Consider the following 24,103-nt stretch of genomic DNA (forward strand, 5'->3'; position numbering starts at 1 on the left):
AGATTATACATACCATACCCCTTACCCCTCGCTTTCATTGATCACTAGCATTTCAAACTACATTTATTTTAACATTTCACAGGCAATTTTTATAGCGAATTAGCCAGGGCTCCTGGTGGCAAGTGACAGAGACTCCAGTTTAATCTGATGAGTGTATGTGTGTGTGTGTGTGTGTGTGTGTGTGTATGTGTGATGCATGCGTGAGTGTGATGTGTGCAGGATGTGTGTACAACGGTGTGTGCAGGCATACTATGTGCATCAGTGTACAAAGGTGATGGGTGTGCACATGTGTGTGCAAGTATGAACGTGTGCGTGGTGTGTGTACGTGTGTGCATGTGGATTTACTAATTAACATATCTGGGAGTCCCGGGAGGGATTCTGGTCTTCAGATACAGCTGGAAGCGTTCTCTCTCTTTCTTCTGTTTTTCATCTTTCCTTTGGTCTATGTTGGGTTTATTTGCAAAGAATAAACTCGATGGCAAAGAAGGAAATTGGCAGCTCCAAGTTTACATTCTCCAAGTTTGGCAATCCCAACGCAATGAGACCATCCCTTTCTTGATCATTCCAACAAATGTCTGGACAATTAGGCTCCCTGGCCAGACCTAGGCCACATGCCCTCCCCTGGAGCTGGAGGGGACACTGAGGCCTAAACCCAAATAAACCAAAGGACGAGAGGGCGGGGGTGGTGGTGAGCACAAAGCAGTGGGTGCATTGGCAGGAAAAAGATGTTAGCAGGCACAGTGGCAAACTCCCAATGATCTGCCACCCACATGCCCTCTTCTTGCCTGCATACGATTTTTGGATGCCCCCACCCAAAATCCATACCTGGACTCTCTACAACAGAAAATGCACTGCCTCCACCCCTAGAAGAGAGGCAGCCCAAAGTCAATTCTGGGGACCTCCTGTACTGATCTGCATCCCTCTGTGTCAGTCCAGAGATACTTCCCCATCAATGGGAACCCTGTGGCCAAATGGTTCCCAGTCTCGAGACACAGGGTTTATAATGGGAAGGAAAGAGGGAATACCCAAGATATGGCTGTTGGTCCCTGGCATGTCTTACATCCTGCTGGACAAGAAGCAACAAGGGCTGGCAGTGTGGGGAGGCTCTTGGTCAGCCTGTCAGGTCACTCTTGAGTAAACATAGTAGCCAGACTCTAAGGCAGCTAAACCCCCTCCCATGAGTGTGGGCTGGACTCACTGACTCCTTCGCTGGCTCTAAGGAAACCAGATGCCGTGTTGGAGAGGTCCATGTGGCAGGGAACTAAGGGCAACCTCTGGCCAACAGCCAGCAAGAAACTAAGACTCTCAGCCCAAGAGTTCACGAGGTATGCGCCCTACCAGCAACCACGTGAGCTCGGAAGTAGACCCTTCCCCAGTTGTGCCTTCGGATGAGACACCTTCAGAGACCACTTCCTGAAGGTACATGGGGACAGCCTACAAGATGAGCCATTTGTTGCTAAGTGTGAAAAGTCTCGAGTGATGTGGCTCTCTTGACCCCTTAATAGTGTTGACTTCTTAGCTTTGTGTCAGCTCCGTGAACTAGTAACCAAAACCAGATCCCTTGTTGAGTCATGATCCTTGAATGCAAACCCAATTCTGGGGGATTCTAGGATATGGCCACAGGTCTCGAGTGTTCGCCTCTCCCTCTGGCTTCAGCTGAGTGGCCTCCATGGGACTTTGAAGAGTGATGAAAAATAAATAGTCATGGGGGTGGGAAAGCAGAGCTGATCTGCCCCCTGAGACTTGGCCCAAACCAGAAAATGGGGCTTCCTAGTCCTCACTGCCTGTCTCACCAGTGAAGTGCTCGTTTGAGGGTCTGTATTTGCAACCCACCTCCTCCAGCTACTTCTGGACCAGATACTGGTTTTTCCATAGTGCCGGACACTCGGTGGCACGTGACAGGAGCCCATTGATACTGACAGCCTTCCTCCTGTCCCCTGCACACGAGGAATGGGTGGGCTCCAGGAACAGGGGCACCCTGTCAACCAATCAGTAATTCATCAAGAATTGTGAGCATCCATCTATGTGATGATGTTAAGAATTACTGATTGCATATGTAGAATGGTATGATCTCTAAATGTTGGGTTAATTTCTTTTTTTTCCGTTAATTAAAAAAAAAAAAAGAGAGAAGGGGTAATTGGAGCTGAAGGGATACAGACTGTACAACGGGACTGGATATAAAAACTCAGAAATGGACAGCACAATACTACCCAATTGTAATGCAATTATGTTAAAACACTGAATGAAGCTGCATGTGAGGTATAGGTTTTTTCTTTTTTTTTCTTTCTATTAATGTTTTAATTCTTATTCTGTTGTCTTTTTATTTCTTTTTCTAAATTGATGCAAATGTACTAAGAAATGATGAATATGCAACTATGTGATGTTATTAAGAATTACTGATTGTACATGTAGAATGGAATGATTTCTAATTGTTTTGTTAATTCTTTTTTTAATTAAAAAAAAAAAAAGAAAAAAAGAATTGTGAGCATCCATTCATGCCAGGCCAAGTTCTAAACCCAGAAGGTGTGAGAGAATTAGAGTCCCTGCCTTTAAGAAGCTTATGTTCTTGTGGGCAAACCACCTCTCTGTTCTCTCTCTCTCTCTGTCTCTCTCTCTCTCTCTAGCTCTAGCTCCAGCTCTAGTTCAGCTCTCTTGGGTCTGTAGCCTCACATCCCTCTCCAGCTCCATTCTCAGGCTGGCTGTCCCTTCCTGGAGCAGGATGCCCACCACAGCCCCAGCCCAGCAAACCCAGAATCAAGAGTGTGAACGGTGCTGGCTGTTTCTGTAGAATCAGAGCAGTCCATGTCCCCTGGGATCATTGATGGTGCACAGCAGAGACTCCCTGGACCCAAATCACCCATTATCAGTTACCTTCTCCATGGCCCCAGCTTTTCTCTCTTACCCTCCCCACCACCACTCTAATGCCCAGTAATTGTTGTTTCCTGGGCTCTCAAGCAAATATCATGAAATGGGCCAGGCTAGACAATGGAAATGTATTAGCTCACGGTTTTGAGGTTAAGAAGAAGTCCAAATCGAGGCGTCTTCAAGGCGATGCTTTCTCTCTGAAGACCAAAGAGCTCTGGGGCTGGCTGCTGGCTATCCTTGGTCCTTAGCTTGTCACATGGCAAGGAGCATGGTGGCATCTCCTGGTCTCTCCGTTTTCATCTGGATTCTGTTGATGCTCAGCTTTGGCTGCTCCCTCGTGACTTTCTCTCTCTGTCTGAATTTCATTCCACTTCTAAAGGACTCCAGTGACAGGGTGAAAACCCAGTGTTGATTGAGGTGACCACAGCTTGACCCAAATAGCCTCATCAAAAGGTCCTACTTACCATGGGGTCCACGCCCGCAGGAACGGATTACGTTGACGAACGTTTTTCCAGGGTACGCACAGCTCCCAACCACTGCGCCCAGCATCTCTCTAACCTGCTGCATCCACCTCTCCAGGGCAGGACAACGAGACTGACCACGACAACACCAGGTCCCTCCTAGTCACCCAACACAGGCAGCTCACCAGGGACAGCCGAAGGCCTCGCCTATGGGTGACTCAGGTGCAGCCTCGCCTCCGTCCTACCCAAGGGCGCTCAGTTTTATGCAGAGTCTTCATTTACCAGGGAGGAGAGGAGACAGGGCCATCGTGGAAGAAAGTTTTCCAACGGGGTTGAAATAACGCCTTCCCTCCTTTCTGCCCCGCGTAGCTGCTTCCTCTGATGCTCGTGGGAAGCTGACGGAGGCCAGGAAGGGTTATTTGCACGGCAGCGAGGAGAGGCTCAGAGGGCACCTAAACTGCACGGTTACCCAGCTTGCAAGTTGCAGACCTTGGACCTGACACGGGGTCCCAGGACTCGTGGTCCAGTGCTCCTTTCTCTTTGCGCTGGAGTCCGAGGCGAGTCCATTACCCAGGGTTTGTCAGGATGGCCTTTCCCAGGACAACCCTGCCCCCCATCCCTCTCTTCCCCCCTCCGCCCCTCGCTAATGCTCCGAGGTCTCCCTGGCCTTCCCAGGGCGCCTGCAGGAAGACAGGCATGGCAGGGCGGGTGGGGAGGGGAGGAGAGGTGTGGCCTTCCCAGAGCTTCTTGAGGGGGGTGTCCCAAGCCTCGCCCTCCATTCCTCCACAGCCCAGCCCTCCCCTGGGCAGGGAGCTGGAGGATGGGACGTGGGGGGGGAGCCTGTGCAGCTGGGCAGAGCCCATTAGCATCCCCCCAGCCAGCAGCTCCTGCCCCAAGGGGCTGCTCTCCCGTGGGTGGGGACGGTGCAGGCCCTGCACTCACACCTCCAGCTCCCCTTTCTCCTTCTCAGAGGGAGCCTGGAGGACAGTCTCCGAGGGAGCCTGGGACCAGGCCTCCTCGGCAGCCAGGGGTCCACAAGGGCAGCTCAGGGCGGCCCCGCCTGGTGGGAGAGCAGCCCAGGACTGGGGAGCAGCGGGTTCTCGGAGCCCCAGCGCGAGGAGGAGCCAGGCCCCTTCCCTGAAGGACTGGGTGTCCCGGCAAAAGCAGGTGAGAGGTCTCACATTTGTTACCCCCCCGGGGGGGGGGAGGGGGCAGGGAAGTGCGGCGACTTCAAACGGGAGCCCCTGAGGCCCGGGTCGGGGGGCTCCCTGCTCTGCCAGGGGAAGCTGGACCATCGGGGCAAGTGTCTCAACCTCCCTGAGCCCTCTTCGTCGCCTCAGTAAAACGGGGGAAATAACCCCCATCCCGCCCCCTGCAGCCACTCAAAAGGTGATGAGCCTGTGTCACCCACCTCGAGAGTCCCCCCCCACCGGTGAAGCCAGGACGAGGGTGCGGCAAGCAAGGCACCCGGGAGCGAATTTAAGGGGACAACCCCCCCACCCCCCACCCCCGCCTCTGGGATTGTGCAGTCGCAACGAGTCCTCGGCCTGGGGAGGGGGGGGGCAGCTGTTAAAATCCCTCCCTTCATCGGGGGGTGGGGGGGGCACTTTCTTTGGCCAGTCCAGGAGCCCCGTCCAGCAACACCCAGTGGGCACTAGTGCTCCCACCCGCCCAGCTCGTGGACCCCGAAGCTGAGGGCACCCAGGGGCCAGCAGCGGCCCTTTCATCACAAGCCACTGTCACTTCCCTCCACCCCTGAGCACTTGCTCAGCTCGTATTTATTGCTTACATCGGGGCTCTCGGACCCACCCAGTTCAGAGCCTTTCCTCGGGACCCCAGCACCAGTGCAGACGGGACCCCGGGGAGCCCGTCAGAAGGACTGAGGACACAAGTGGCGCCTGCCACGTGGGGCTTGAGGGTCACTGAGCTTGGACGGATGGTCAGCAAAAAGCAGTGTGAGATCAGGAGGGCCCGGGATGTGGGGGGCTCCCCTGGCAGGGCCCCTGGCTGCGGGACATGCCGCGAGCATCTGCTGAGCGGCTTGGCCCCGGGGGGTCCCCGCCTCTGCAGCCCCACTGCCCGGGAGGAAGCAGGCAGGGGCAGGCCACCGCAGGCAGGTCCTTGCACGGCTGATGGGGGTTTTGTTTTATTTGGAAATATTCACAGTTCACTGTTTGGTTTCAGTTGGGAAAGGGCCCCTCTCTCTGCAAGTGCCACCCCACCCCAGCCCCCTTTCCTCTCCTCGTTCCCTGTATGCGACCTCCTTTCTGTCTTCATGGAAAAAGTGGATGCCTAAGAAAGAGGTGGCCTCATGCGTAGTCTGCACTGGCCATCTCTTTCCTGCATCAGTTTCCCCCTTTCTACCGAATCACTCTCTTCGCCTGCAAATGTGCAGTCCTATCATTTTAAAAACAAAGAATGCCTCTTGCCTTCATAGTTCATTTCTCTGCCCCCGTTCCAACAAATTCCTTCCAGAAGTTCTCTGCTCTCCCTCCACAGCTGTCTCTCAGAGCCCCCTGGGAGGGGCCTTCTGGGACCACCCACCTCACAGACCCCAGCTCCCACCTCTCCCCTCTCGCTCCCTCTCTCCTGCTCTGCTCTCTGTAAGCGGCACCTGCAGAAGCTTCTCTGCAACAGTGACCCCAGCCCGGAGCTACACTGCCCATCTGTCTCCTGGCTTATTGCCCACGTCCCTTCGGAAGAGCCTCTCCAGGACAGCAGGGAGTCTGTCTGTCCTCTTCGCCAGCGTATTCCCAGTGCCTGGCGCACAGCCGGCCCTCGGCCATGGTTTGCGGGATGGGTGCCTAATGGCCGTTTGGAAGCTGTCCAGGTGGTCCGAGGGCCGCCGCCCAGCATAGGCCATCATGACCCTACCCGGGGTGCTGGTTCCTGAGCACACAGAGGGGCAGTGGCATGGCATGGGTGGACATTTGAATCAGGACCTCCAGGGTGGCCCCTGGGCTGTGGCCTTCCCTTCTCAGCACTGCGGCATTTGGATAGACATGAGTTCACTGAGGCCGGCTGCGAGCCCGGAGCAGGCCAGATGGGAGGGCAGGTGACCAAGAGGTAGGGGCCACGCACTGTGGGGCCCCAGCCCCACCGGGCTCAGCCAGGTCACGGCCCCGCCCCCTTGGGGCTCTGGCCACAGCACACACGCGCCCCTCCTGGAGCCACGCACCCCACCCCTTCACCTGGCTGACCACACTCCCCTCCAGAGACACACCCACCACCCTCCGAGTCCCCGGCCTTGTTGGTGACCCCACGGGGTGGTGGGGTCAGTTGCTCCCCTCCCCTGTTCCTTGTGGACATGGGGTCCAGCGCATGGCGTGAGTTTGATGGGCATTGCCTGATTTGTGTTTAAGCTGAAGGAGAGACTTTCAGTGGCAGCAACACTGCACCATGGCTGTAGCTACCTGGGTAAGCGGTGGCCCCTTCCCGCTGTGGACACAGTGATGCGTCAGAGAAAGCAGCTTCCCCCCACCGCCCCTCGCCTTGACCCATCCCAATAAAATACACAGCTGACAGATGAGAGACAGGAAGGGAAAGTCCAGGTGCCACATTACAGTTGACGCCTGATGGTCTGGGGTTCACGGCTCCAGGGGTGAGGTGAGGAAGGGGTTAGGGGTGAGGATGGGGTCTTGGGGTGACATCAGGGAGCAGGAGCGTGAACACAGGAGGCCGCAGAAGCCAGGATGCTGCTAAGAGGGCACTGCCACCTTTGGTCTTCATGGAGTGAGGGGTGTGGAGTGGCCTTCCCTCTGTAACCATAGAATACTGGAGAAAATGTGGGCAAGAGACAGCACAGACCTGTGACCCCTGAGAAAAGAGCAATGTAGGCAGAGAGTCCCATGTTTACTCAGATTTTCTGCCTGTAAGTACAGTCTAGATAGGGTGCAGGAAGTGGGGGAGCTAAGCTGAGCATGTGGGTCCACCTGAGTTGAGGACACAGGCATCACACTTTAGGAAGATTGAAGTGGCTGGAATTTGTGACACAGAGTGCTGGAGTGAATGGGAGTGAGGCAGAGAAGGAAAAAACTCTCCAAAAAATGTGTGCAGTGGTACCCTCGACTCTTGGGTGGAAAACTAAGCTGTGCTTTCCTAGAATGAAACTCTGTGGGGTTGAGCAAAGAACAACTAATGAGTAATTTCAGCTGAGCAATTTCAAGAGCTCACAAAGGACTGGGAGAGGCTTATGTCCTGATTAGACAGAGTGGTGTGACCTCATTTACATGTTGGACGTTTAGTAGGGAACCTAGAAAGGCCACTTGAACAAATATTCCAGACTTGTCATAATAAAGCGTAAAAACAATTCTTCAGAATATCAAGCTCATCTGCAGGTAGACTTCATGTCTGCCCAAAACAAAGCCCACCACTCTTTAAAGGAACACAACAAAATCCAGACATTCAACAATGTAAAGTACACAGCGCCCAGCATCCAATCACATATTACTAAATGCATGAAGACTCAGGAAAATGGGACCCACAACCAGGAATAAATTAGTAAATAGAAACGTATCCAGAAATGACAAAGATGATAAAATTAGCAAACAAGGAATTTTGAACAGCTACTATAAAAATGCTCAAGAAACATGAACATAATGAAGAGGAAATGGAAGATATAAATGAGACTCAAATGGAACCTCTCGGGTTGAAAATGTAGTTTGCATAGCAAATGCATGGGATTAACAGCAGATTAGGCACTTCAGAAGAAAAGTGAACTTGAGAACAGGGCAATAGAAGTACCCACAATGAGCAACACAGAGGGGAGAAAGACTGACTAAAATAAACAAAACTTCAGCAACGCATGGTACAGTAATAAGCAATCTGATATACATGAGATTAGAATCCAGGAAATGGAAAGAGGGGGAAGAAAAATTGGCCAAAATTTTTTGAAACTCAATGAAAATTATATACCCTATGATTCAAGAAGCTCCCTTAATGCAATAAACACAAAGAAAACTACATCAGGTCCTATCACACTTTTTAAACCAATGATAGGAAGAAAATCTCATTCTTCATGATCTTTCTGTAAACCTACTTCTCTAAAAAAAAGAAAGAAAAGCTTAAAAATAGGCAGAGACAAACGAGCAAGAAGCAAAAAGAGGATCCGATTCCTTGTTGTAAACTATACAAGCCAGAAGACCATGCAACGATGTCTTGAAAGAAAATTGTCAACCTAGAATTCCCTGTGCAGAGAAATAGTCTTCAAAAATTAAGTTGAAATAAACCATTTAAAAATAAATAAAGCTGAGAGAATTTACAACTAGCTGGTCTGGACTATAAGCAACATGGAAGGATGTTCTTTAGGGTGAACACAAATGATACCAGATGTAAATTCAGAGCCAAGCAAACGAGTGAAGAACACCAGAAATGGAAAATGCGTGGCTAAATAATAAATGCGTTTTTATTATTATTTTTTATTTCTTTAAAAGATAATTGACTGTTTAAACCAAAGTAGTATCAGTGCATTTGGGGTTTATATCATCACTCAAGCAATACATATGACAGCAACAGCACAAGGATGAGAGAAGAGCCCTGGATTTAACGATGCAAGCGTCTTACGTTATCCATGAAATGGAATGAAGTTATTTGAAGATAAATTGTAAAAAGCTAAAGATGCAAGTAGCAACCACGGAAAGAACTTCAATGAAGAGAGAAAGCTAATGAGCTGATAGAGGAGGTAAAACAGAATCCTAAACCTCCTGTGGCCGGAAAGGCTCCTCGTGAGTACACAGCCTGTCATGGAAACTTGCCTGCTGCCACCGCCATTTTCCAACAAACCCCATCGCTGCCACGGTGAGCCCCCAGGTAGGGCTTTCCACCCGGGGGTCCTCAGGGAGGCTGGGTTGACCCGGAACCTGGGACTTTTGTGTATATGTCAGTCCCAGGGCCTGGTCTGCTGTCTCTTCCCATCTCAGGTTCCACTCGGGGCCCTGGGGTGTGGGGGGGGTGGGAGTTCAAATAGAATGGGTTGGTCAGTCCCTCACGCAGACAACCCTCCCCACCCCACACACAGTGATAAGGATGAAACTAGGATTCTGTATAATGTTTTCAGTGAGATGTGATTTATATCACGAAATCCATCCATTCCAGGTGGGCGCAATTCCATGGTTTTTAGTAGATCACAACATTGTGAAATCATCACCACCCTCTAATTCCAAAACATTTTCATCACTCCAAAAAGAAACTCCGTACCCAGCAGCTGTCATTCATATACATCCCTCCCCCAGCCTTTGGCACCACTGACCTACTTCCTGTGTCTATGGATTTATCTATTCTGGTATTTCATATGAATGGAATTACGTGATTTCATATAAATGGAATATGTGACCATTTTGCATCTCATTTTTCATTAACATAATATTTGGGAGGTTAACGCTTGTCTAGCATGTATCAGAACTTCGTTCCTTTCTTTAAAAAAATTTATTTTGGTAACATATATACAGTATAGCATGCTTTTTTTTTTTTTCTTTTTTGCATGGGCAGGCACTGGGGATCGAACTTGGGTCTCCGGCATGGCAGGTGAGAACTCTGCCACTGAGCCACTGTGGCCTGCCCAGCATCAGCTATACAGTTTAGTGGGGCTAGTTACACTCACAACGCTGTGCTACCATCACCACCTTCCATTAACAAAACTTTTCTCACACTTCAAACTGAGACTCGGTGCCCATTAAATATTACCCCACTGCCCACCCACCCCCAGCCCCTGGCGACTTGTAACCTACTTTCCATCTCTATGAATTTGCATATTCCAGTCATTCCACAGACGTGAGATCATACAATATTTGTCCTATTGTGTCTGGCTTATTTCACTCCACATGATGTACTCAAAGCTCGTCCATGTTGTAGCATGGATCAAACTTCGTTTCTTTTTATGGCTAAGTAATATTCCATTGAATGAAGACAGCACAGTTTGTTCAACCCACTTGGCAGTTACTGAGTTGCTTCTACTTTTTGATTATTGTGAATAATGCTGCTGTGAACATACCCTGTACAAGTTTTTGTGTGGATATAGGTTTTTAATTCTTAGGGGTATATACCCAGGAGTGGGATTGTTGGATCATATGGTAACTCTATGTTACTTTTTTTATTTTTTATTTTTTTTGTACAGGTAAGCATGGGGAATCAAACCCGGGTCTCCGGCATGGCAGGCAAGAACTCTGCCTGCTGAGCCACTGTGGTCTGCCCTATGTTTATTTTTAAGGAATTGCCAAACAGTTTTTCAAAGTGGCTGTACTATTTTACATTCCTATCAGCAGTGGGGGGGGGGGGGGGCATGTTCCAATGTCTCTCCATCCTCACTGATGCTTGTTATTGTTTTCTTCATTATAGCCACCCTAGTGGGTGCAAAATGGTCTCTCACTGTGGTTTTGATTTGCTTTTTCCTGATGATATATGATGTTGAGCAATTTTCGTATGTGCTTATTGCCCTTTGTATATCTTCTTAAAAGAAATGCCCATTCAGATCCTTTGTCCGTTTTGAATTGGTCTGTCTTTTTGATGAGTTGAAAGTGCTCTTTATATATTCTAGATACTAGAACCTTAGCAGATAGAATTTGCAAATATTTTCTCCCATTCTTTGGGTTGTCTTTTCACTCTTGATCATTTCCTTTGAAGGACAAAGGTTTTAATTTTGGTGAAATCAAATAGATCTGTTTTTCTTTTTGCAGCTTGTACTTTAGGAGTCCCATTTAAGAATCCATTGCCTAACACTAGATCAGGAAGATTTGCTCCTAAGTTTTCTTCTAAGACTTTAATAGTTTTAGCTCTTATATTTGGGTCTTTGATCCACTTTGAGTTAACTTTTTGATGGGATATGAGAAAGGGCTCCATCTTCATTCTTTTGCATGTAGATCTCTATTTGTCCCCACACCATTTGTTAGAAGTCAGTCCTCACCCCCAATGAATGGTCTTCACAGCCTTACCTAAAATCAATTAAACATAGATATGATCAGCTTATTTCTGAACACCCAATTCTATTCCACTGATTTCTACGTCTTTCCTTACACTGGTTCCATATAGTCTTGATCACTATTGCTTTGTATTAATTGGTAAGTATGAGTCCTCGGACTGTTCTTCATTTTCAAGGTTGTTTTATAAGAAGGGACCTGCACTATGTGTCAAGCGTCCCCCACCACCAATGGAACAGAACGGAGAGTTCAACATGGAAAATGATAATATCCATGGGTGTAGAAAAAACATTTGATAAAAGCCAACATCTCTCCATGATTTAAAAAACAATCAAAAACTCAAAATAGAAGAGAGCTGCTCAGCTGGATGGATGGCAGCCACCACTTCTTCTTCTCCCTGGAGGTGGATCTGGTGGCAGGTACGGGTTGCGGGGGAGCCCACGGAGTGCAGAAAGTCAGAAGCTTCCTGGTCATAGGCTGCTGCAAAAAGAACCCAGGTGAGCCTCACAAAGAAGGAAACTCAGGGGCTCCCCGAAGCAGCCTGCGCTAAGCAGCATGGGTTGCACGTTGGTCCACTGTTTTAGTTTCCTAAGGCTCCCTTCACAGAGGACCACAAACCTGATAACTTCAAGCGACAGAAATGTATTTTCTCCCAGCTCTGGAGGCCAGAAGTCCCGAAGGAAGGTGCGGGCAAGGCCACGCTCCCTCTGAAACCTGCCGGGAAAGCTCCTCCCTCGCCTCTCCCAGCCTCTGGTCTCTGCTGGCCACCTCAGGCATCCCTTGGCTTGTGGGCACATCCCTTCTGTCTCTACCTCCATCTTCACTTGGTCTCTTCCCCTGGTGTCCATGCATGTCTGGGTCCAATTGGGTCCTATCTTAACTAATCCCACATTCATGGGGCCAATGTCTTTTTGGGGAACACCATTCTGAACATGGCACCTATGTTGTGTACCCAGAAAAGCCATGTTCTTTAACCCTGATTTAATATCGCTGGGTGGTATCTCTTTGATTAGGTTGTTTCCATGGAGATGTGAACCACCCAGTTGGGGGTGGGACCCTTTGATTAGGTGGTTTCCACAGAGATGTGTCCCCACCCATTCAAGATGGGTCTTAAACCACTCACTGGAGTCCTTTAGGAGGGAACCATTTTGGAAAAAGCTTCAGAGTTGACACTGAGATGTTTGGAGATGAGAAAGAATCCCCACTTCCGCCCCGGGGAAGCTACTTGAAACCAGAAGCCAAAGGACCAGCAGATGCCAGCCATGTGCCTTCCCAGATCAGCCTTTCTTGAATCGAGGTATCTTTTCCTGGATGCCTTAGTTTGGACATTTTATGGCCTTAGAACTGTACATTTGTAACTGTATAAATCCCCGTTATAAGAGCTGAGCCATCCCTGGTTGCATTTGCAGCATTGCGTTGCACTTACATCAGCATCGACAAACTAAAACAGCTCCCGTCTTCCTCCCGCAGGGATGAACCAGACATTGAACCACAGCTGGACCCCGGCGCCGACCACCAGCGGCTTCCAGATGGACGCGCTGGAGGTGGCCTGCCTTGCGATCCGCGTGCTGGCCCTGTGCATCTGCTTGTGCGGGCTGCTGGGCAACGGCCTGGTCATCTGGCTGCTCAGCTTCCACTTCCAGTGGACACCCACCTACATCTACATCCTCAACCTGGCCGTGGCCGACGCCCTCTTCCTGCTGTGCGTGACATCCCTGGTCAGCCTGGAGATCATCTCCCGGGACAGCATCCACAGCAAAGCGTACGATGTCCTCAGCAGGGCGAAGTATTTCACCTACACGGCGGGCCTGGGCCTCCTCACGGCCATCAGCACCCAACGCTGTCTGTCCGTCCTCTTCCCCATCTGGTACAAGTGCCGCCGGCCCCAGTGCCTGTCGACGGCGGTCAGCGTCCTGCTCTGGGCACTGTCCTTCCTGTTGAACCTGCTGGCCTCGTACTTCTGCAGCCACTTCTGGAGCATCAATGAGAGGCAGTGCTTCACCATGGACACCATGCTGGGCGTGCTCATCCTGGCCGTCTTCACGCCCGTGTTGACCGTGTCCAGTGTCACCCTCTTCATCCGGGTGCGGAGAAGCTCCCGGCAGTGGCAGTGGCAGCGGCGGCCTTCGAGGCTCTTCGTGGTCATCCTGGCGTCCGTGCTGGTGTTCCTGGTTTGCGCCCTGCCCCTCGGCGTCTACTGGTTCATCCTGTCCTGGCTGCCTCTGGACCCCAGCGGGCAGCTCCTGTGCCGTCTCATCTCGCGTCTCTGCTCCAGCGTGAGCAGCAGCGCCAACCCCCTCATCTACTTCCTCGTGGGCAGCCACGGCAGCCGCAGACGGAGGGAGCCCCTGAGGGCCATGCTTTACCGGGCGCTGCAGGAGAAGCCCGAGCTGGACGAGGGGGAGACGCCCTCCACGGGTACCACGAGCTGAGGGTCTAGAGCTTCTCACCTGCGCGGGCCCATCCCCCACCTCGGCCCAGCTGCACAGATCGGGGTAGGAGGGGAGCAGGGGGGCAAAGGCTTTGCATCTCGCCACGTATGGTCTCTTTCCTGGCATGCTCCCCTACAGCACGTGGTGTCCTGGATGTCACGATATAATGTAGAGATATAATGTAATTTATTTGTGTATAGTAGATTTCCTGGTTAGAGGCCACTATTGGCTTTTAGCCCTATTCTCTTTAAAGCTGATTGACTAAACCCTCTCCACAGGTAGCTAACACACACCTCCTCTGGATGTGAATGCTCTTTCTCTTCACCTCCTTGTACATGGAGGTGGGGTAGGGTGCAGCTTGTGTGACCCTATGGCCCCAGGCTTGTCTTCGGATGTAAGCTGGTGCAACAGTTGACGGCCAGTTGACCTTCATCCATGCCTGCAGCCTGCAGCCTGTACCGTGTGCATTGCATCACCTTTGCTGACTCCCTCCCACTTCCCACCAGTTCCCTAGGACCGGATAAAGCAGTAGACTTCCCGTTTGTTTTCCACATCCCAACCTTTTCCTACCACCTTGCGACTGGGGCAGGATTTCTCCCCGAACTAGGTCTTGCAGAGCCAGCCTGGACTTAACCAGGGGAGATGGCAAGGTGGGGGGATGAGACGTGAAAAAACTCTCTCTGGAGCACAACCTGAGCTGCAAGAGAGGCTCCTTGCTACATCCTCCTATTTTGCATATCAGCAGCCGACAAATACCTTGTTCTTTCTCACTCCCCCCTTCAGGAACACTCCCCCAGAAAGATGGCAGTTCCAGCCAACTAGGGCAAAGGGCACATGCTCAGAAAGGAGGAGGAAAGCTCATTAATCATTTATAAGATATTACCCTGTTGCATAAAGTCGCACAGCCTGAATGTAATTACGACTGTATACTTGAAAGTAGTTCAAATGGGAAAAAAATGTGTATAAATGTTAATGCAATAATTAAAAATAAAACACTATTTAGGTAGAAAAGCTGATGTTCTATCAAACCTGACATCTGTACAGCTGACTGACATGTCAATAAATAAAACTTGGAAAACTTCTATTACAAATCTCGTAACCTGTGGGATTTTGCAGCGGTGGGTGACGGGAGTCCTGGGTGCTGAGATTTGAGATGGTAATGCTGTCTGAGCTGCTCTTTCCTGGGCTTTCCGCTTTCTGTTTGTTGAGCTGAGCTGGGGAAGGGGCGCTGTGAGCTCCCTCGGTTTCCTGGGTCACCTATTTTCCCACCTAGAGCTCACACCAGTGCTGGCCTTGTATGCTGCAGGCATTTAATAAGTGCTCATTGGACTAATGACTACTGCCTGTCTAGTGCTTTCTAGAACCAGGACTCAGGGCGTTTTGTCCATGGTCACACAGCTAGCAAATGGAAGGGCTGGGGTTCGACCTGTATGTTCTGACTGCAAACCCCACTCTGGGCAGTTTCGAAGTGGCCAGTCCGAAGTTGCTGGCTGGGGCCAAGGAAACCTGTCTTCTCAGGGGTAGGCGGTCACCCCGGGACCTCCCCACTTGTACATGGAAGAGGAGAGGCTTTGGCAATTGCTCACGGAGTTATGTTCAAAATGTCACATCAGACAAGACCACTCTCTTCTGCTACTCCGAAGTTCCTGTACATCATTCCGTCAGTCAGGTGGCACAGGTGTGGCCACATGGATTTGGGGGGTCTGGCTAAGGGGAGATCGAGTTGGGGATACCTGTCGTTCAGGCCAAAGAGGGTGCATTTATGTGGTTGACGGTCCCTTCCATGCACAGTGGGATTTTTTTTTGGTATTCATCACTATGACCATTTTTAGAACATTTGCATCACTCCAGAAAAAGAAATAAAAAGAAAAAACTCATCCTTCCCATATTCTTTACCCTTCCCTCTCATTGAACACCAACATTTCAATCTACCTATTTTTTATGCCTTATCCCACCCCCCTCTTTATTTACTTATTTATTTTCCTTATTTTTATTTATTTATTTATTTTTTTTAGAGTTAGGCTCTTGCTGACCAACCTGGGAGAGGAATGTCTTCTGGAAATGTCCCCACCATCCACTGTGTCAGCTAACCTGGCATCATGGCCAAAAAGCACAGGACCACAGGGCATGTCGAGACGCAGTTGGGTCCCCTGGTGCTTTTCCCCTGAAGTTCATGGGTACTGGGGGGGGCAGAGAAGAAACAAGGTTTCTAATGTACAGAACCACAAACTAGCCGATGGAAAACTCTACCAATCTTCAGACATGCCAGCTTCTGTGTGGAGGGTTTAATTCTCATGGACACTCTCTCAGAACACAAGTTTTTTGCCTATTAGGAAATGCCTGCTACTGTAGCTTGTGTACTCATAAAACATAAGGCCCTTTTTTTAACGAGAATGTTGCAAAATACAATTTGTCAAACTGACTGGTTTTTGTGGGCACAATCTGCCACAAGGCTATAAACTGTGAAAAGGTCTGTGTGTGACATTGCAGGTTTAATGCTTTCTAACGATCAAAATATATACATATTTTTGTATTGTAAAATATAAAATATAAATGAAAAAGCAATAAATTTCCAAGTTCATTTCAGCAAGTAGTTGTGGAACAGATTCAGAATTTGGTATTGGTTACAGTTCCACATTTTCAGGTTTTTCCTTCTAGCTGCTTCAAGATACTAGAGACTAAAAGAAATACTAATATAATGATTCAGCAGTCATACTCATTAGTTAAATCCTAACTTCTCTGGAAGCTCCTCTTCCTATTAGAGCTTTCTCCCAATCTTTATGGATATTTGGGTTATGCCCATTATAACTTTTTTCATGGTGAAAAGGGGTTTTGACAATGTGAGATGGGGGCTGGAAGTGGTTGAGGAGAAACTGGTACCTCTGGGTTTCAGGACTTATCTGGCCTAAGAACCATCTGGAGATTGCAGGCTTCTGAAAAATAAACTTAAGTTCATGCAACGCTTGTAGGATCTCAGAGCCATGGGGTTCTTTAAGACTAATAGGAATGATGTTGGTTGGGGGTTGGCAAACTGTGGTAATCAGCAATATCTAGCAGAAGCTGGCATACGAGTTGCCTCTAGAATAGTCTCTCAACTCTATTTGAAGTCTCTCAGCCACTGATACCTTATTTGTTAAATTACTTTTCCCTTTTTTGGCCAGGAAGGCATTGTCATACCTACAGTCCCGAGGTCAGGCTCATCCCTAGCAGTCACGTCTCATGTGGTCCAGGGAGATTTTCGCCCCTAGACATCATGTCACATGCAGCAGGGAGGGCAACGATTTTCCTTGCACAGTTGGGTTTAGAGAGAGAGAGGCCAGATCTGAGAAATGAAACAGGTTTTCTGGAAGCCACTATAAACCTATATTTATAGGTAGGCTTAGCTTCTTCACTACAGAAATAAGTTTCATAATAGCAAGCTCATGATTAGGGGCTTGGCCTATTAACTTGGAAGTTTCTTGTGTGTGAGAGAGTTGTTTCCCTGATACTAAAGTTTAATATTTTTTCTCCAGTCTGTCAAGGGACTTTGCCTACACTTTTTAATTTTCTGCCCAACATACTCTGGAAAGTCCAACAATCTGTATTTTAAAGTAAATCCAACCTGTGAGGAAAGACCAAATTATCTTTCTATTTTCTCTATAGAAAATGTTACAAAATTGATTTCTATTAAGAGATGATCAGGCACTATGTAGCCGAAAATATAAGACAATTATTATTTTAAAAAATAACCTGTTAAGTGGTTAATTAATAAAACTACAATGGGTTTTTTATATTTTGTGACATTTATGGCATCTGTCTCCTTGCTAAAAAATAATTTGACTTTCTCATTCTACATAAACATTCACTTTCATACCAAAGATTTTTGTATTTATAGTTTTTTTTCCCCTCCCTTAAAAAGGGCACCAAATACTACATAAATTTCAGGTCCCACGAACCCTGGATCCAACCTGGAGTGGCCAGCCATTGACTCACTCTAGAGTGCTGGAAGTTTCCTTGTGAATAACCAGAGGGGTCCAGTATCTTAGTCCACACTGATAAATAAACCCTTTGCTGAAACAAGTTTGGCTGTTGAATTCTGATTTCCCAAGTTCACCCCAGGATTCTGCCATGTGGGATCCCAAGTAACAGCCAGAATTGGAGGCGGGGAATCCCACCCACTCATGCTGGGTGCAGGGCCTGGCTCTGGGAGTGAGGAGATGGGGGCTCCACTCTGCTTCCTGGGGACCCTGGGGCCAGCCTTCCTTTCCCAGCTTCAGCTGTGTGATGGGGCCACTGGGGGTTGCAACCAGGAAGCAGATCAAGAATACATAGTCTGAAACAACCAAAAAGGATTCCAGCGAGGAATTCCCAGCAAAAACAGCTTTTTCATTAACATCAACCAGTCAGGCCTGGTGTGGTTTGGAAACAGTTTGACTTTTAGAATGTTTATTGAAAACAGACACATGCAGCACATAGGCACGTGCTCTAGTTTGCTAGCTGCCGGGATGCAACATACCAGAAACAGAATGGCTTTTAACAAGGGGAATGTAATCAGATGCTAGTTTACAGTTCTAAGGCCGAGAAAATGTCCCAATTAAAGCAAGATTGTAGAAATGCCCAATCAAAGGCATCCAGGGAAAGATACCTTGGTTCAAGAAGGCCGATGAAGTTCAGGGTTCCTCTCTCATCTGGAAGGGCACATGGTGAACACAGCGTCATCTGCTAGCTTTCTCTCCTGGCTTCCTGTTTCATGAAGCTCCCTGGGAGGCATTTTCCTTCTTCATCTCCAAAGTGCTGGCTGGTGGACTCTCTGCTTCGTGGTGCCGCAGCATTCTCTACTCCCTCTGAATCTCCTTCATTCTCCAAAATGTTTCCTCCTTTACAGGACTCCAGAAACTTCTCAAGACCCACCAAATGGGTGGAGACATAGTCACCATCTAATCCAGTTTAACAACCACTCTTGATTAAATCACACCATCCAGGGAGATGATCTGATTATAGTTTCAAACATACAATATTGAATGGGGATTAGTCTACCTTTATGAAATGGGATTTTGATTAAAACATGGCTTTTCTAGGGGACATACATCCTTTCAAACCAGCACAGCATGCCACAGCCCACACACTCAGGAGACAAATACAAGGTGCTTTATTTTCCTATCAGTGAACTGTTCCTTCTCTGGATGTCCACAGTCAGTCTCCTGGTGGGGTTGTGGTCAGTTTGGGACCCCACCCATGGCTCAAGAGGGGCTTCTCGGTCCCGGCTATAGCCTGTCACCCAAGTGGACATTGGCCCAGTGGTCCCGGGGGCTGTCAGGTCACCTGCTCTTTGCACTCAGACTCCCAAGAGAAGCTGCAAAAAGGGGTGTCCTGCTGCCCCATATCCCCCCAAAATCTCAAGCTCCTCCCTCCCCCCAACAATCTCCGAGTGTCCTCTCCAGCCTCCTGGCTCTGGGGACGTATTTGGAAGACCAGCCTTCTCCTGCACAGACGCTGCCCTGCCTGGTGGTAGCGAATTGCTGTATTAAACGCCGTTTCATGGTGGGTCAGCGCAATGAACTTCTTCTCGCTTGCATCACAGTCCAACTGGGTGGGGGGTGGGAGGTCCGCCTGACTCGTGTACACGGGGACTCAGGCTCCTTCGATCTAGGCCTTTGCCCTCTGCTGGGCCCTCCCGGGCCTCTCACTCAGCCAGACAACCAAGAAAGAGGGGACCATCGCACACAGCAGGGTTCGCTTTGTTTTGCTTTTTGATATGTATTATATATTCACGTACCATGTACTCATCAAAAGTGTACAATCCATGGTTCACAGTATCATCATATAGCGGTACCTTTATCATCACAATCGACTCTTTTTCTTTTTTGTGAAAAATATATATATGTTATTTTTCACAAAAAAGAAAAAGAGTCGATTTATATATATATATATATAAAGCAATAAATTTCAAAGCATATCACAATAATTAGCTGTAGACAGATTTCAGAGTTTGGTAGGGGTTACAATTCCACCATTTTAGGTTTTTACTTCTAGCTGCTCTAAGACACTGGAGGCTAAAAGAGATATCTGTATGATTCAGCAATCATGCTCGTTTGTTAAACCCTACGTTCTCTGTATAACTCCACCATCTTTCTCCCCCTCTTTAGGGGTATTTGGGCTATGCCCATTCTGACTTTTTCATGTTGGACGGGGCTGTCGATAATATGGGGTAGGGAGATGGAACTAGCTGATGTTCTGGAGAGGCTGGGCCCTCTGCATTTCAGGATTTATCTGGCCCAGGAACCCAACTGGAGGTTGTGAGTTTCTGGAAAGTTACCCTGGTGCATGGAACCTTTGTAGAATCTTATATATTGCCTTAAGTGTTCTTTAGGATTGGCTGGAATGGTTTTGGTTGGGGTTTGGCAAGTTATAATAGGTAGCAATGTCTAACTGAAGCTTGCGTAAGAGTGACCTCCACAGTAGCCTCTCGACTCTCTCAGCCCCTGATACTTTACTTTTTCCACTTCTTCCCTCTCTTGGGCAGTATGGCATTGTTGATCCTGTGGTGTGGCAGGTTTATATGCACAAGCCATTGGCCAGACCCAGGGGTCCTGAATGGGTGGGGATGGCTCTGGGATGACTCCCAAGGGAGAAGATGGGGCTCAGCTGGGCAGACACCCCCAAAGGAGTCCCCCACCCCCCACATTCATGGCCATGAGGAAATGCAGCATGGCTCCCTCCCTGCAACACCGAGAAGCAAGAAGGCTGGGGAGTACAGGAGTAAGGACTCCAGATGGGAAGCAGGTTTGAATCTTGGCTCTCTGTCTGGCACGTTATGATGTCTCTCTAATTCTCCATTTTTGCATCTTTGAAAAGAAGGCAATACAGGATCTCATCAATCGCATTTAGCCATATCTGGCATGTAGTGTGGGAGGGAGGAATAAACGTGGTTTTTATGCACTGGACCTCTTGGGGCTCAGGGGAGGTGTTGCCCAGTTGCCAGTCCCCCACCCTAAGACCCCACCAATTTTCTAGTGAGGACTGTCCCTTCCTCATTGCAAGACACCTCGGTGGGGTGACTGACCAAGGAGTCCATGTCTCCGGGGCCTGGAGGGATTGCCGGGTCTCCTTCCAACAGACGCCTCCTCTCAACCCCCGCGTAGCTAAAGGACTGGCCAGGCCCACACACGCAGGTCAGACTTCCTGTCCCAGGACTTTGAACCTTGAGGAGGGAAACAGGACGGAAGAAGCATGGTGACACCCTGAGGTTTAGTTTAAATCTTGTTCTGATCCCTGCTCTGCTTTTACACCAGGTTCTCCAGCCTGTAAGTTCTCTTTGTTACTTCAATTGGCCTCGGTGGGTTTCTGTTGCCCGTGCAGAGAATGTACACAGGAGCTCAGACCAGAAAGGGCTTTGCAGGCAGCCAGCCCTCAGACACATAAACCCAGGGATTTAGAACTGAGGTCCAGCTGAAAGAAGAGGTGCAGAGGGAGGCTCCCACGAAATTGATAAAGCTCCAGATCGCCCCGTGTCACCCCACTGCCCATGGCATGAGCCCCCTCTAGGGCCCTGGGAGCCGTGTCACGTGGTCATATGCTGTGTGCAATTATAACCCCAATAGGCTATGACTTCTGTGCCTTGCCCCTCCATCTTCTTTCTGGCACAGGAGCCCACGTGTCAGTAGCATTGGAGTGCCGTGGTCACTTTTGGGGTCCAGGTAAGGGGAAGCCGAGTTAGGGACATTTGCGGTGTGAGTTTAGTAGCATAAGTTGATGTACTTCATGGTCAGTTCCACGTAACGATTGGTCCCCGTTCTGATCAATGGGTTTACCAGTTTCCAGGACGGGAAGGCACAGCCTCAGCGATGTCACGGAACTACAAAGGTGCGAGGTGGCACCCAGCAACGACAGGACGGTAGTACTGAGGGAGAAGCGGGACCAGAAGCCAGGCTAGGGAAGCTTCTCCCACTCATCAGAAATGTAGCATTTCAGGCCAGTTCTCAGGAATGCTACCATGCAGCAAATAATTACAGAAATGCCAAAGATCTCTTCAGAGAACATGCTGGCTCCTTAAGTTTGTCAACCCCTTAGGTGTTCTCAATGATTACGGGGTTTTCCTTTTGAGTTCAGACTGTAGATGGCTTTAATGCTCAAACCTCTCGGCTTTTCCTTGAGACAGTCAAAGCATAAGAGCTGGTCTGCCCGTCACAAAGCCCTTCGAACCCTGCCTCGTGGGGAAAATAACATTTAAAGTCTCTTAAACATATTTGTGAAGACTTGGGAGAAAAAGCCAAATCCCAATAGCCAAAAAAGATTATTAAATTTGGAAAGACATTTTAGAACAGTTCAATAAAAGCAGTGAGAAATTATAACCCCCTGGTTTATATGGGTATGAAAGAAAACTTCTTTTCTTACCCTTAAATTTATTTAAAGAACTAAGAGAAAATTCAGATTAGAAAATTGTGGAATATGAAGCAAAAGGATTCAGATGAATATTAAAATCAATAAAAATTATTTTGACACTGAAAACTGAATTGTAACTAAATCAAAGTCATTAAAAAAGAGAGAGTAAGTTGGAATAGGAGAAACCAATACGCTCTTATAATTTTCAATAATCCAATTAATGCAGAAATTGGAAATATTTAAATTTCTTACTGCTTGGCATCAATGAGAACCGATGAAAAGCATAAATCAGCACTACAGCAGGGACCTCAACAACAAATTAATTAAAAAATATCATCAATTCAAAAAATATTTCACATTAATCATTGCACAAAAAAAAAAAAAGAGAGAGAAGCCCTAAAATCCTTCACTTATGTAGGAAAAAAAAACTGATAGAGGTTTTCCCCAGTTTGACAACAATCCTAAAAATTTACAGGACACTATTAATAATTACTAGTGAAGCTAAGAGAAACTCTTCAAAACAATCAAAATACTAAAAAACTTCAACTAACCATGCTTTAAAAAAGGTTAAATTGTCTTTCAGTTGTCTCTACAGAAAATGTTCAAAAGCGTTGACATATGAAAAAAACATCGAAGAGCGTGTGGCCAAAAACAGTGGGAAAAAAAACCAGTATGAGGTTGTTTTCCTGTATTTTGTGATATTGGCAGTATTTGTTGATAGAAATCTTAATTTGCCATGATTTCTTTTTTCATTCTAGAGAAGTATTCATTTTTGTGCCTAGGTTTGTATTCATAATTTTGTAAACTTTTTACTAGCACGCCCCTCCCCCGTGATCAATATAGTCTGGATTTCACAAAGGGTGCCTCTGGATAGCAGGCAGAGAAACTCCATTCAAACTCCGGAGACCGGACGCACCCAGGGGTCAGCCAAGGACAGCTTGAAGGTGGCATTGCTGAGTGAAGCGTAGGGGACCCAGGTCCTCGGGCAGAGAAGCTGCTTCCAACAGCCCTGGAAGCCTTTCAATCCACAGAACGACCACTCAAATCCCTAATTTGTAGTTTTGAGACCTACACTGAAACTTAGAGAACTATGACAGTGCTGGGAGAAAGTGTTTTCTTTGTAATCTCTGGGCTGAGATTGACATGAGAAAAAAACTCACAATGTCGCATCTGCATGTTGCTGAATTAGAACATCCCTTGGATTCTAAACTGCTGAATGAATAAATGTCTGTTATTCATTCAACAAACATTTATGAGCAGTTTCTGTGAGCTGGGCATTGCTCATGAGAGGCTGCACATCTGTCTGTGGGAAAGAAGATATCAAGAAGGTTCCAGAACTTCCTGGCAACATGGGTCAAAAATTCTAGAATGAGCTGAGACTCAGCATCAAGGGATTGAGAAAACCTTCTTGACCGAAAGGGGGAAGAACAAAATGAGACAAAATGAAGTATCAGTGGCTGAGAGATTCCAAGCAGAGTTGAAAGGTTATCCTGGATGTTATTCTTACACATTAAGTAGATATCACCTTGTTAATTAAGGTATATTGGAGAGGCTGGAGGGAACTGCCTGAAAATGTAGAGTTGTGCTCCAGTAGCCATGTTTCTTGATGATTGATGATTGTATAATGATACAGCTTTCACAATGTGACTGTGTGATTGTGAAAACCTTGTGTCTGATGCTCCTTTTATCTACCTTGTCAACAGATGAGTAGAACATATGGTATAAAAACGAATAATAGGGGGAACAAATGTTAAAATAAATTTAGTAGATCAAAATGCTAGTGATCAATGAAATGGAGGGGTAAGGGGTATGGTATGTATGAATTTTTTTTCTGTTCTGTTTTCTTTTTATTTCTTTTTCTGAGTTGATGCAAATGTTCTAAGGAATGGTCATGATGATGAATATGCAACTATGTGATGATATTGTGAGTTATTAATTATGCATCAAGAATGGAATGATCATATGGTAAGAATGCTTGTGTTTGTACGTTGTTATGTGTAAGAAATGAATAAATAAGGAAAAAAAAGAAGAAGGTTCCAGAAGACACAGAGCAGCCCCTAACCCCGAACGGCCA

At 47.8% G+C, this 24,103-nt stretch overlaps 1 protein-coding gene across 1 annotated transcript; it reads left to right on the forward strand.

The window, feature by feature from the left end:
• Positions 1 to 11,603: 11,603 nt before the first annotated feature.
• Positions 11,604 to 21,580, forward strand: MRGPRD (MAS related GPR family member D). The gene is made up of 4 exons (XM_077114825.1): positions 11,604 to 11,655; positions 12,707 to 13,654; positions 21,294 to 21,344; positions 21,462 to 21,580. Exons 1-4 carry the CDS (start codon positions 11,604 to 11,606, stop codon positions 21,578 to 21,580), a joined length of 1,170 nt encoding a protein of 389 aa, XP_076970940.1.
• The last annotated feature ends 2,523 nt before the right edge of the window (positions 21,581 to 24,103 follow it).

This window comes from Tamandua tetradactyla, chromosome 9 (assembly GCF_023851605.1).
Source record: "Tamandua tetradactyla isolate mTamTet1 chromosome 9, mTamTet1.pri, whole genome shotgun sequence".
NCBI lineage: Eukaryota > Metazoa > Chordata > Mammalia > Pilosa > Myrmecophagidae > Tamandua > Tamandua tetradactyla.

Excerpts from the sequence above, each read along its gene's own strand:
- MRGPRD (XM_077114825.1), top strand. The coding sequence starts at position 11,604 with ATGGATGGCAGCCACCACTTCTTCTTCTCCCTGGAGGTGGATCTGGTG. Across the intron at positions 11,656-12,706 it reads GGAGGTGGATCTGGTGGCAG|GGATGAACCAGACATTGAAC; the intron begins GTACGGGTTGCG and ends TTCCTCCCGCAG. Across the intron at positions 13,655-21,293 it reads GGGGGAGACGCCCTCCACGG|GAGCCCACGTGTCAGTAGCA; the intron begins GTACCACGAGCT and ends TTTCTGGCACAG.